The 14,181-nt window shown below is 35.0% G+C and overlaps 1 protein-coding gene across 5 annotated transcripts in view; it reads left to right on the top strand.

Annotated features, from left to right (window-relative positions):
• Nucleotides 1-14,181, top strand: part of Pcdh15 (protocadherin related 15) — a 1,075,820-nt gene that overhangs the window by 941,488 nt on the left and 120,151 nt on the right. For all 5 annotated transcript variants that reach the window (XM_045137141.1, XM_045137139.1, XM_045137140.1 and 2 more), the window contains 2 exons: nt 3,021-3,326; nt 5,633-5,857. In XM_045137141.1, coding sequence (XP_044993076.1) covers nt 3,021-3,326; nt 5,633-5,857 — 531 coding nt within the window. The remainder of the gene's footprint in view (nt 1-3,020; nt 3,327-5,632; nt 5,858-14,181) is intronic.

The raw sequence follows: 14,181 nt of genomic DNA, 5'->3' as shown, positions 1-14,181 counted from the left end.
TGTATCTAAACTAATATGAACTAAATTTAATCTGTTAGAACATTAAATATTAGTGCTTGATTTTGTAATAACTAAAACACTTTGGTTTCTGTTATTGATCTTATATAATTTAATTCTCCTTATATTTTAGTTATTAAGTTAAAAATATTATGGAATAGATTAACTTCACATATGAGTTCTTTAGTGGATAAACATCAAAATTCTCAGGGAACCCTGGAGATGTCTGTGTTAACTGAACCTATGTAAGAATGCCCCTAAGTAAAAGTAAAATGGATAAATGAATAAAAATAGGCTAGTATGTCTTATCAAAAATCTTTATGTATTTCAGGACAGAATTACTCTTAATTTTTTAGCAGATGTCAGAAGACACATTACACATGGACAATATTTTTATTGATAAATTATCATGACATAAGTATATTACTAATTTTATGAAGACTATCTAGAAGTGGTGAAATAAATGCCAATTATTAACATTAATCTATAAGTGAAGGACAAAAACTTAATAGTAGTTGATTCATTCTGGAACATTCAAATAATATGGAAGGTCTGTGCTTCTAACCCTAACCTGAACCCTTCAGACATCATTGGTTTCCACATTTCTAGAGTCCAAGGACTTGAGAATTTCAGAGTGCTAATATTACATGAAAAGAAATTCATTCTGATTGCAGTTTTGAACATTTTTAATCTCACTATATTTGCTTTCTTGTGCCCAGGAAAGCTGTTTGCCATTATTCAATAATGAATATTAGGACATTTAGAAGAACAAAAAGTTACTCTCATTATGAGTCATTACATTGCTACTTTCCTTTTACCTGAATAATCACAGTGCTTGAAATAGCTCGGCTTCATTTGAAGTCAACAATATTTTATAATTTTTGAAGTTGCTATATAATAGTTTTTAAAATGCATTTCCACTAACAATACCATTAAATTCACTGCCAAAGTTCTCCATATGACCCCCCCCCATCACCAACTACTATAGAATCCTCTCCAAGGCAAGAAATGAGAGTGGGACCTCTTAAATAGCTGTAATGGACAAGCAAAATTTGGAGCAAACCTTGCTCTCAGTTTCACACAGGTGCTGCATAGTAGTTCACATCTTTGCAAGAGCTATAGTATTTCACTTTTATCTTCAGATTTGCTTCCAGCTGAATATTGTCAGAATAAATGGAAATAATTTTTCTCTAAATAATTTGAGTACAATGAGAAAAATGTTTTAAATTGAATGAATAGCTGTCAAGTACTAATTAGTCACACCAGGCACCTTAGTGAGGGGCGTACATGCCCCGCTCTTTTTGTTCCCTCTCTCAATGATCCCACCTATGGTAGCATGTCTTGATTGTGGGCCATGCTTGTAATCCTAGCGCTGAGAAATCTGAAACAAGAAGATTCCATAATGTTCCATATAGGTATAGGGTACAGAGTAAAAGCCTATCAAAGAAACATAAATCAAAAAGGAAAAAACAAAAGGTAATTATGCTTTGAGAGATCTACAGTAAAGTAGTGGCCCCCAGTAAAGGAATCCCAGTGATGGGCTTCTATATAAATGATGATAAAGATTCAGGCAATACAGCACTCTAAAAAGATAGTTGCAAAAATTATTAGTAAAAAGAGAATATATTGTATGTTTAAGAAATACAATTTTTTACTCCCTTTTCAAGTGACATGTTAAAATATGGGTGCACAATTGTTCCAAATGACTTTGTTTTGCCCTTATATATCCCATGATATCATTCATAAATAATTATTTGGCTGTCTTTAGAATACTCTAATTTTTATTTTAATGATTAAAATGTGTCAAATGTTTTTCTGCCAAATACCCAAAGCTGTGATATCCACCAAGGTCTTTATTTTTATTTTTATCTTTATTTTTGCTTATTTATTTGAGAGAGAGAGAAAAAGGCAGATAGAGAGCAAGAGAATGGGCATGCCAGGGCCTCTAGCCACGGCACACCAACTCCAGATGCATGATCCACCTTGTGCATCTGACTTACGTGGTTCCTTGGGAATTGAACCTGGCCTGTGGGCTTTGAAGGCAAGTGCCTTAACCACTGTACAATCTCTCCAGCACATTTTTATTTTTAATCATTACTTAACTATATTCTAGAAATCATTTTCCCCAAAAATACACAGTAAAAAATAAGTATATGTAAATTAGGCCTCATACAAAGACATAGATTGTAAAATGCATGAACCATGGACAGATGATTATAAAGTTGCAGCTATTACTATTTATTGCATTGAAGTACTACAAGTGGAGAAGTGTGTTTTTTCTTATCAACAATTTTAATTAACTTTTAATTGATTTTTTAATATTTAATAGTGGTTCTTGGTAGCTATTTAAAATTACTATACTCTTATTCCCATTTATGTTTTGGAATAGGTTTAAATTCATATTTCATATCTATGTATTTATTTAACTTAACATTCATTATCTCTATAATTACTTGTTAGTTTTATATATGTAATGTTGTCCTAAGCTCTAGGACACTTCGTCTATAATCTTAGGCAAGAAAACTGATTTTCATTAGGCTCATATTATCATTTGAGAAATGAACTGAGATATTTATTTAATAAGAAGATTTGAAGGATTATGTGAGGTAATATACCCATTGCCTGAACTTATTTAAGTAAGAAAATGACTACTTAAAGTACTTGAAAAAAAGTCCCATAAAATCTTAAAATACTATCAGTAAATTATGTCCATTAATTAACTGTTTTTTCTTTTTACATCACAAATTCATCCTATAAATAATAATACATAGTTGATACTTCTGTATGTGTTTTCTATTACAATATTGTGTTGTCCAGTGTAGGCAACATTCATTTATAAGAATTATATTAATTAAATTATTTTTTATTTTTTCATGGTTTAGGTTATACATTGTAACTTCATTATCTTTTTTCATTTTTGTTTTAGAGAAAACTTAATATTTGATTGGAAAAAATGTCATAATTTATCAGCAGCATGCTAGAAGCTAATATGTAAGTTCTTTTTTTTTTTCCATTTTACTTAGGCCACAGACCCTGATGCAGGGATAAATGGTCAAGTGCACTACAGTCTGGGTAACTTTAACAACCTCTTCCGCATTACCTCCAATGGGAGCATTTACACAGCTGTGAAGCTGAACAGAGAGGTCATGGACCACTATGAATTGGTTGTTGTGGCAACAGATGGAGCAGTGCACCCTCGTCACTCTACTCTGACACTATACATTAAGGTGTTGGATATTGATGATAACAGTCCTGTGTTTACCAATTCTACATATACTGTCATTGTGGAAGAGAATCTGCCAGCTGGGACCACCTTCCTTCAAATAGAGGTATGTGGAAAGAGCGTTATTCTTTAAATTCTACCGTGAAAGACTGGCTGTTAAGTTAAGGCTGTTTAACTTAACAGCAAATGGTATGGAATCCATAAGATTTAAATTCAAATAACAAATAAATTTTAGTATATGTTTGTCCCAAACAGTGCATATTGTATTTTATGTGAAAACCTTCTTTTTAGGAATCCCACAAAAGTAAGGGAAGCAAAGTTGCCTCTTTAAGAAAAAAACATCAACATTTTTTTGATTTACAGAAGTAATGTCATATGTTTTTGTAACACTCAACAATATTCTGGCTTACAAAACAAATGGTGATTGATTATTGCCTGAAAATATTAAACTTGTGTGTGTGTGTGGTATTTGTGTAGTATAGGTGTGATATGGTGTTGTATGTATAGTATGTGTACATGTGTGAGAGCAAATACCTGCACCCCATTCATCTATGTGTAAAAGGGCAGAAGAGAACACCTGCAGGCCTCCTCTTTCCCTCTTCTGTGCTGTTTGGAGAGTCAGAGTCTCTCATTGAACATAGCATTGCAGATATTTTTCCCCAGTCAGACGAACTGACTAGTGAGCATTCAACAGGACAGGGGTTACAGGTGCAGCTTTCTATGTGAGTGCTGGGGATCAAATTCAGACCCTCTCAGGCCCTCATACTTGTGAAGCAGGAGCTCTTACCCACTGAGACATCTCCCAGCCCCCCCAAAATATTAAACATTTTTGTGTATTTCTCATATTTATCAAAGTGTTCACAGGAATGGCAAATAGGTATTTGTATAGATATAAATGTGTATGTGTACTGGCATTTACTTATATAGCAATATGTATACATATTTTCCTTATACTTTAAATATATTATATTCCATATTTTGCAATATATTTTCATTTTCAATAAATAAACATTTACCTGGGTATAACTTGCCTTACTAACTACATTCTCTCCCACAAACAAGTTGCCTTTTCTCAAGTATAATATTACCATTTTTACACAGTAGAACAAGTTAACCCACAAATACACGTTGTTTAATAACTTTCCATAAATCTGACATATAGCAAATCCTCTCCTAGATTTTGGGAGTGTGACAAATTCAACACAGATGGCCTGCTCCCCAGGGATCTCATTTGGTTTGAGCAGTACAAAAGTAGGTTGGGTGTTTTAAGGAGATCCTTAGTACAAAGGACCTAGGAAATCTCCTACCCAAATTGTAAGTGTAAAGAGTACCTTTGCTATTTTTAAGTTGTCAAATGAGGGGAAAATCAGAGTTACTAGGCAAAGAAAGAAACAAATGATTCAATTCAGAGAAGTAAGAGCTGGAGGTTGTGAAGTTTGAGGAGCTAAAGGAACAGACAACATGGTGTTCTCTACATGTATTAAGGGGATTAGGTCGTTTTAATGTGGACCTTGTATTGATTTCAAAGGCCATATTCTCAAGGATTGATCCCCAGGCTGTGTCATTATTGGGAGGTTGTGTACATGCTCTCCTCTGCTTAGAACTTCCCACCTCCCATATTACACCTCCCTATTTTCATATCACATGTAGAACTTATTCTTTTATTCATCTTTGTTCTGTCACTGTACTTGTACTTAATAAGTGTTCTGAGGATATTAATAAAAACATGAGACTTGTAACCAGGTGTGGTGGCACATGCCTTTAATCCCAGTACTCAGAAAGCAGACATAGGAGGATCACTGTGAACTTGAGGCCAGCCTGAAACTACATAGTAAATCCAGGTCAGCCTGGGCTAGAAAGAAACCCTACCTCATAAAACAAACATGAGACTTATAATAGAGGAACCTTCAGTACTCTATATATGACCCATGTGAGAATGAACTGTTACTTATATATTTGTAATTTGCATAGGCCTTTAGTACCTATTTCTGAAAATCATTCAATAATTATTTTATATATTTTATGTTTATTAATTCAGTAAGTAATAAGTGACATTTTGTAGCATTTATTTCTTTATTATGGTAAGATTCATTTAATTACGGATCTTTTAGGGTAAAATAGGATAACAAAATTAACAATTACAAAATTTTCTAGACATATACCTATCTATCATGTATTTATGTATCTTCTACATATATTTGTCTATCTGTTCTTGCCTTTATCCCTCTTTCCCATTTTCTTTTCATGATAAATGAAAAATTACTTAACAGAAGTTACTTTTTTTAAAAAAAAAATGTCTTTCTCATTATTGAGTCCTTGCTATTTTAGACACTGTTGCAGGACTGCCCCACACAACACATTCTTGTGGATATTGCCCATGAAGTAACTACTTCTCTGCTTAACTTGTCACAGGCCAAAGATGTTGATCTTGGAGCAAATGTGTCTTATCGGATAAGAAGCCCTGAAGTGAAGCACTTTTTTGCACTACATCCATTTACAGGAGAATTGTCACTATTAAGGAGTTTGGATTATGAGGCATTTCCTGACCAAGAAGCGACTATTACTTTCCTAGTGGAGGCCTTTGATATTTATGGAACAATGCCACCTGGCATTGCTACTGTCACAGTGATCATAAAGGTAAGGAATGTGTGTGGCTTCCACTTCCTCCCTCTATGTGCTGCTGCTATTGCTTATACCTACAATATACTCTGCCAACAATTCACAGTAACTAAGTGCTATGAACCCAAGATACATATTTTTGTTGTTGTTTTCAAGGTAGGATCTCACTTAGCTCAGACTGTTTGGAACTCACTCTGTACTCCCAGGCTGACATTCAATACACAGTGATCCTCCTACCTCTGTCTCCTGAGTGCTGGGATTTAAAGCATGTGCTACCAGGCTGGAGAGATGGCTTAGCAGTTAAGCGCTTGCCTGTGAAGCCTAAGGATCCGGGTTTGAGGCTCTATTCCCCAGGACCCACATTAGCACAAGGGGGCGCATGCACCTGGAGTTCGTTTGCAGTGGCTGGAGGCCCTGGTGTGCCCATTCTCTCTCTCTCCACCTGCCTCTTTCTCTCTCTGTCTGCTGATCTCAAATAAATAAATAAAATAAACAAATTTTTTTAAAGCATGTGCTACCATGCCCAACACAACATATAGATTTTTTAAATTATTATTATATTTTATTTATTACTATTACTTATTTGAGAGAAGGGAGTGAATGAACAACACTGCAAATGAATATAGATGCATTGTCAACTGTGCATCTGGTTTTACATAGGTAACTAAGGAATTGAACTGAGAGGTAGGCAGGCTTTGTAGGTTAGTGGCTTTAACCATTGAATCATCTCTCCAACACTTGGTTATTTTTTCTATTCTGAATTTTATATTTATTTGTAGGTTTTTTTTCTTTATTTGATGGGGAGTGTATATGGAGAGAGACACAGAGAGAAAATAACTGTATTTATTTACTTTTATTTATTTGCATGGGGGGGGCTACAAGGTCTCTTACCTCTGCAAATAGGTTTAGAGTCAGATGACCTGCACTAGTTTTTGTATCTATCTTTATGTGGGTGCTGGGGAATTAAATGCAGGAACCCTTGGAAGCAGGCAAGGTGAACATAAGAGACACTAAACATGCATTTGAAGAGTGACCATGTCACTCATGTGGGGGTTGCCATCACTTCACTGGACTATGTCACCGAAATTCCACTGTGAATATAAACTTACCATAAAATTTTCAAATTAAAATAAATGTTAAAAAGTATGCATGTAGTATGGAAGGTCGAGAATATTTAAGCCCATGACTTATTCTTGCTTAATTTGGAAGCCGGAGTATAGGATAAGTAAAGCTTCAGAGACATACAGAATTGATGGTTGATTCTGACTTAAACATTTCAATCCCCTATTTTTTGAGGGGCTTTTGTAAGCTTCCTGAATTTGTGTTGTTTATTACACATCTTGGCAGATAATTGTCTGAAAGAGCATGACACTCATAACCTTTGGAGTCTTATTTTTAAGACACATCTCAAAAAAAGATATGAGAGTAGGTCATACACTAAACACTTCTCCATCATTAGTATGTGTGAAGAGCCCTGCGCCTCATCCTAAGCATTCAGATTCTTCTGTTCTTTTCAGAAAGAAGCAATGCTCCTCATCAGCATTCTAGAAAAGTAAATATGTGTGTGTTCCACCAGATGTCTCAGTATCAAAAGCTGGGAAACCCACTCAGTGACAAATGCACACAAATGAATCCTTAAGTTAATTTTCTAAATGAATGTAGCAGTAAAATCAGCTTTCGATGGTATTTTTTCTAAGGTAACATTAAGTAAAAGGTATGTCAGATTTATGAAAAGTGCTTTGTTTTGGTCATGGAATAACATAGAAATATGAAAGTGGTTAATGGGTTTTTATTTTGTTTTGATTATTTTCCTTCTGGTCCCAGAATAGAAGTTTGGATGTTTAAAAAGACAGAGCCTGTCTGATAGAGACATAGCCAGACAGAGCAAGGGTAAGAGACACAGTGAAAATGAGAATGAAGAAGAGAGAGAGAGAGGGTAGGGAGGGAGAGGAAAGAGAGAAAAAGAAGACATGATCAATGAAGGACTTTAACAAATATCAGAGAGTATTTCAAATAAGTCCATCAATAAAATTAATGAATATTAGTAAGTTATTGAATCGACTGAAACAATTTAACTTTAACATGAACACTTGGATTACCATGAGTTGCAATGGTGTCCTACCACAATACATACCATTGAGGATTACAGGCAGATTTGACCAGGTAACAGCAGAAACAAGCTTGTATTTTAAAAAGCACAAAACATTCCTGAACTAGAAAGAAAATTAATATGAAAGCTGGGTGTGGTGGTGCACCCCTTTAATCCCAGCATTTTGGAGGCAGAAGTCAGAGCATGCTGAGTTCGAAGCTGTGTGCCATAGTAGCCATTTGGAAGAAGGTCCCAGTGCCTGTGTGCAGGCAGGACATGCTCAGCATGGCGCAGGCTATGTGGGAAATAGACATCATGACTCATAAAAAAAAAAAAAAAAAAGAGAGAGATAGAAAGAAAGAAGGAAGACAAAAGAAAAAACTAAATTGAAAATATAAATTTTTGATTAATGTTAGTTTACAGATTTTCACACTAAGATTGAAATATTGTCTTTGGCAAGGACCCAGTGGCCTATTGGTGCCACCTGTCTGCTGAGCGCCAAAATCCTTGTGCCAGGAGCTGTGCAAAAGACCAGAGGCTCCTATCCTCATTTAAACTTCCTCATCTTAGTATTTACAGGTTATGTTGGTTCCCTATCTTCAGTTTGGTTTTTGTGGCACCTGAGGATTACAGTTCATAATTTTTTAAATTTTTTTTTCATTTATTTATTTGAGAGTGACAGAGAGAGAAAGAGGCAAAGAGAGAGAGAGGGAAAGAGAGAGAGAGGGCGTGCCAGGGCCTCCAGCCACTGCAAACGAACTCCAGACGCATGTGCCCCCTTGTGCATCTGGCTAACGTGGGTCCTGGGGAATCAAGCCTCGAAACAGGGTCCTTAGACTTCACAGGCAAGCGCTTAAACTGCTAAGCCATCTCTCCAGCCCCAGTTCATAATGTTTTGAAAGTGACTTCTTTAGTAGAATTTAACTTGAAACAGGCCTAAATCTTTTAGAACATCTCTAGCCCTTTTTGCTATAAAAACAGCCAGATGCATTTCTTCCTATAATAAAAATTAGTTCCTGAAGATGGGGCAAATTTTGAGGGCTGATTTCAGTAACTGTGTCTAGATCAAATGCAAAGAAAGTCAATGGTATTTTCTACATTTCTCCTTTTTGTTATTGTTTGTTGTTGCTGTTGTTTGAGACAGTGTTTCACAATATATTCGAAGGCTGTCCTTGACCTTGCAACAATCCACCTTCACCAGCTCCTTTAGTGTTGGGTTTATAGATGTGTGCCACCATACAAGGCCAATGTTCATTTCATGTTTATAGCATACTTGACTCTATGGATGATGGAAAAGGAAGGAATCAGCTATCTTCAGTATTGTTTGAAAATTAACTAGATCTGTGCAATTGGTTTGCTTAAATTATAAAGTGCTAATATAAGTCATAGATGAATATTGAGGTTTAACAATTATGTAATTGGCATGACTGGGTTTTTCCTTGTACATAGATTTTCAAGTGATACTGCACTGGGATTCAGAAAACATGCCATTGTCTTTTGAATAGTTGAAGCAGGCTTATCTGCCCACAGAGACAGCAATCATATTTCTTTAGTTGCTGCTGGTATCACTTCCAATGTTCTGGCAGTAAGCTGCATAATTCCCGTTCATTACCAAATACTAAACCTGTCTAGGGGGATTTCATTAGGAGCTGTCTCATTCATTCTCAGGGGTTTAAATGATGATGTTATTCTTCCAGTTTGGGATTCTTTTTAATATTTTATTTATTTATTTGAGATAGAGAAAGAATGGGTACACGAGGACCTCCAACTACTACAAACAAATTCCAGATGTACCCACCACCTTGCGCACCTGGCTTTTGTGGGTACTGGGGAATCAAACCTGGGTCCTTAGGCTTTGCAAGCAAGTACTTTAACCACTAGGAAATCTCTCCAGCCCCTAATTTTGGATTCTTAACCTGAACACTATATCAGTTCGAGGAGCAGGAAAGCTATCTATTTCATGGAGTTGCAGTTTCACTCACTAGTATGTTTTCTTTGGAAATGGGTGCTAGTCCACACAAATCTTTTCTTGGGTAACCTGTTTTTCTTAATTCACTTTTCACCTAAACTATAACTTTCTGTGCTGTAATAGCTTTGGAAAGAATCCAGGGGCACAACAAAATCAACAAGAATCTGGGAGTTTCAATGTTTAATTTAAAATGATGTTTTGGTACATTATTGTTTTATGTTACCTAGAAATTTGAAATATACTCACAAAATAATCTAAGAAGCATGATAATGTGGGTGGTAAAGAATGTGTTCCCTCTACCAGACACAATGGCTATAGTCCTAGCACTCAGTAGGCAAAGGCAGGAGGGTCACCACAATTTGAGTCCTTGTCTAAATAGGGAGCTCTTGGGTTGCATAGAGACCCTTCCCTCAAAATTCAAACAACAATGAAATTTTGTTATGATAGAGAGTCAAATAAAAAGGACTAAAATAGGAGTAATCTGAATGGATCAATGATTATGTAAAATACTATGTAGACCAGATAAAAACTACAGGACTTATTAGGTTGGCCTTCCCTTTCCTATCCAAATATTATGAACTGAGTGCTTTAGCATTAGAGATAGGAAAATAATCCAATTGATGTATGGTAAAGAAAAGAAGAAAAAACTTGATAGTTATGAATATCTGTAGCCTGAGCTGTCTACTCTGGTTTGGTTGGAATAATTTAAGTTTACTGAATTGGGTTTATTTGGAAGCATCTGAGTTGACTCAACTGGGTTCAGTTGAAATCATATGGGTTGGCTGTCCTCAAACTCATAACAATTCTTTTACTTCTGCCTCCTGAGTGCTGTGATTAAAAATATGTGCCATTGTGCCTGGCTAAAAATGTTCTTTATAAGCCTTTTTGTTGTTGTTGTTCTTAACTAGAATTAAGCCTCATATATTGAGAACACTCATAATTCATCAAAGCAGAAACCCAGAGAATGCAGAGAGCTTAACACTGAAATAGACTTATAACACACCCACCAAGGCTCAGAGGATATGAGAGCTCAATACTGAAATAGACTTAAAACACACTCACCAAGGATCAGGAAACATTGCAGAAGAGGGGAGAGAATAAGAGCCACATGGTGGGAAGGAGTATCCAGTGGCATTCCTCTTCTCACAGAGACTGACTGCTGCATTCATAACCCAATTGTGAATACCAACAACTCCATTGAGGAAAGCCCTCAATGGAATGGAGGTGGGAAGAGGCGACAAGACAATAACACAAGAGGAATAGGACCAATACAAGATTTGTTCATACAGTAATGTTCATAATTAATAAAAGAATTGAGAAGGAAAAAAAGCCCTTCATATATTATAAGGGTCATGTTAGCATCTGAGTGAAAGATATTCAATGGAGACTCATTCATTCCTCAGAATTGACAGTGTGTTCCTCAGAGAAGTCAAATATTCCAGCAACCAAGGCTGCCAGGCCCAATTGAAATTAATCCTTATTTATTGTTCATTGAAAACAAAACTTGGCTTTTTTTTCTTATAACTAAGTGAGATATATAAGTATAATTTAAAATTCTATTATACACACTGAAACAACAGGCTATTATCACTATTTTGAAGGAAAGAGTGGAATACAATATTAATTTTTCCACAAACATAGACCATCTCCAGGTTTGGTGGTTTTCAGCTCTCTGTCTACTTATTTGTAGCATTAACATGGTGTTTTGCTGATAACACAATTGCATGATATTTATCAAAGAGCTATTTGTACCCAAAACAAACCACAGGAAAATCATCTTAAAGAACTTTGTTTGAAAATGAGCAGAAACAGTTATTTTTGTAAAAAAGAATAAATTATCAGCTCTTAATGTCATCCATAAAATGTTTTAAAAGTCACAATGAGTTGTTGGATTCATATAGGAAAGGATTTATGGAGAGGGGCTTTGTTACTGATGTATCATGCTTTAAATTCCTCTCCACATAAAGCAAACAGCTTCTCTCCACTATGCTCTTCAGTCATGAAACTAACCCCAAACAAATATTTACTCATTTAACTTCATTTTGTCAAGTATTTTCAACACCTCCTCCGGTTTGGAGAGCATGGTCACCAGACAGTACAAAATGGGCAGACCCAGCATGACAAAAAAGGACGTTCATTGAAGCTGCTCCACTGTATCTTCTTAGAGTTAAAGGAGTAGAGGGCCTGCATTTTTATCTATGACTCTGAAAAATCACATCACATTTTATCACTTATTAATTTATACTATCTGATTTTTATTGATTATTTGTGGATTTTCCAATTGTCATTCATTCACATACTTACCAGATAGCTCCTATATGCCTTGCTTGGGGTTGAAATAATTCTTTAAATCTACTTTGAGTTCTGCCAAAATGATTTTTATGATTATTTTAGACCTTAATTTGGTAAATAAATAAATAAAACTCACATTCCTTTCCTGTTAATTAACAGTACTTTAAGGAACAGTATAATTTGCTGGATACATGGAAATAAAGTGTAAGCTTTACTTGTTAAAACATAAAATAATGAGATACCTGGTGATCTTCTAGTTGAGAAACATGATAACATTCATAATGTTCTTTTGAAACATTAAAACTAATTTTTGTTTAGATTAACAAATATAACCATAGTACGATAACTACTATGTGTGTGTTTTAATGATAAAATTAACTAGAGCAGAGGCTCTAGTTTCCTTTTGCCAATTCTGTCCTCTAGTGGAATAATGGGAAAAACAAAAAAAAAAGATGGTTATTGAGAGTTGAGCTTTTTAATTCACTTCATAATAGAATACCTATACAGAGCAGATTTATATAAATTTTCTTTCAATGTCCCTGAAGCGTAAATATTATGAACTATTGATTATGCTTTTTGGCATTGCATTTTAATACATTATCTCATCCAAAATAATGCATTGCAGAAGACCTGCAGGTAAATGTCTACACATCTTAGCCATGAAAAGGATTATAACATAAAAATACATACAATGTGCCACACATAACCATGTTGATTTATTCTTTATGCTATCAGTGGCAAGCAAAATCATTGAAGAAGAAGAAATCTTTAATTATCTTCAGCTATTGCAGCCTTAGGTATATATGTAATCACTTTGTGAGCACAGATTCCAAAATTGTCCATTGTGCATTCACTTAGGCAAGTTAGGTGAATAATTTTCAAACATAAAGAAAAAGAGAACATGCCCCATTACTCAACATTTTAAATTTTATCAAAAACTTGATTTATATAATTAGTAAGCATGTTTTATTTTTTTCCCTGAAGAATCAAATTTTCCAGAAACTACCCTGCACTGTTACTGTTTTATGTTTCTTAGGACAAAAGGTGTGGGTGAGGCTTACTAATATACTGAACTTGTCAAGTTTTGGAAAACCGTGTGGTGAAAATTGTGGTGTTTGGTTCCTTTTGAAACCTACAGATGTTACAACTAAGGGATAAAAAATAATTTTCACCCTATTTGGTTATAAGGTACCTTTCTTCAATTAATTGCCACTTTAGAAAGAGCAAGAGTCTATGTATGCTAATGCTTCCTATATTGTGTCTGTATACCAGATCAATAGCTTCACATCCCACATGGTAGAGGGCCAGCTCTTCTAAGCACATTTACATGTTCAGATTTTCCACTCCATAATTTATAAAGGCACTCTTCTTTTTATAGATGGTTCTGAACATCATATGTCAAAAGGAAATGGAGTCTATTAGGTTTTAGCTTTGCTTTTCTTTCAAGACCTATTTCTAACTGGTCAGCAGGTTTACTCATACTCCAGCTCAGATCTCGACTCCACTGTACACATAGCACTAAACCTGTTTGATTGTTAGGGATAATTATTCTGACCTTTCTACCAGAAAAACAGAGACTTGGTTAGTCTATGTGTTTCCTGTTTACATTAGAAGGGAAAATTGTTATATCTGGATGAATATCAAATAATGTATAGAGTGTTTTTCTTTTATTTAATAGCAAATGAGAAAAGATATCTTAAAGAAGAATAGATAATTAAAATATTTTATTTTGTGTGTCTGTGTGACCTAAAGCAGCCAAAACACCCCTGTGTGTAATGATCCTTCAAATAACAAGACAGTTCTTATAGTTAACAGTATTTACTAAGAAATATTTATGTGAAGTTTTTTGTCATTGTTGTTTTTGTTTTTTGAGGTAGGGTCTCACTCTAGCCCAGGCTGACCTAGAATTCACTATGCAGTCTCATAGTCTCAGGCTGACCTCAGACTCACAGTAATCCTACTTCTGCCTCCTGAGTGTTGGAATTAAAAGCA

Source organism: Jaculus jaculus, chromosome 18 (genome assembly GCF_020740685.1).
Source record: "Jaculus jaculus isolate mJacJac1 chromosome 18, mJacJac1.mat.Y.cur, whole genome shotgun sequence".
In the NCBI taxonomy this organism is placed as follows: Eukaryota; Metazoa; Chordata; class Mammalia; order Rodentia; family Dipodidae; genus Jaculus; species Jaculus jaculus.
Note: the sequence above shows the minus strand (reverse complement) of the source record. Positions and strands in the feature narration are given on the sequence as shown.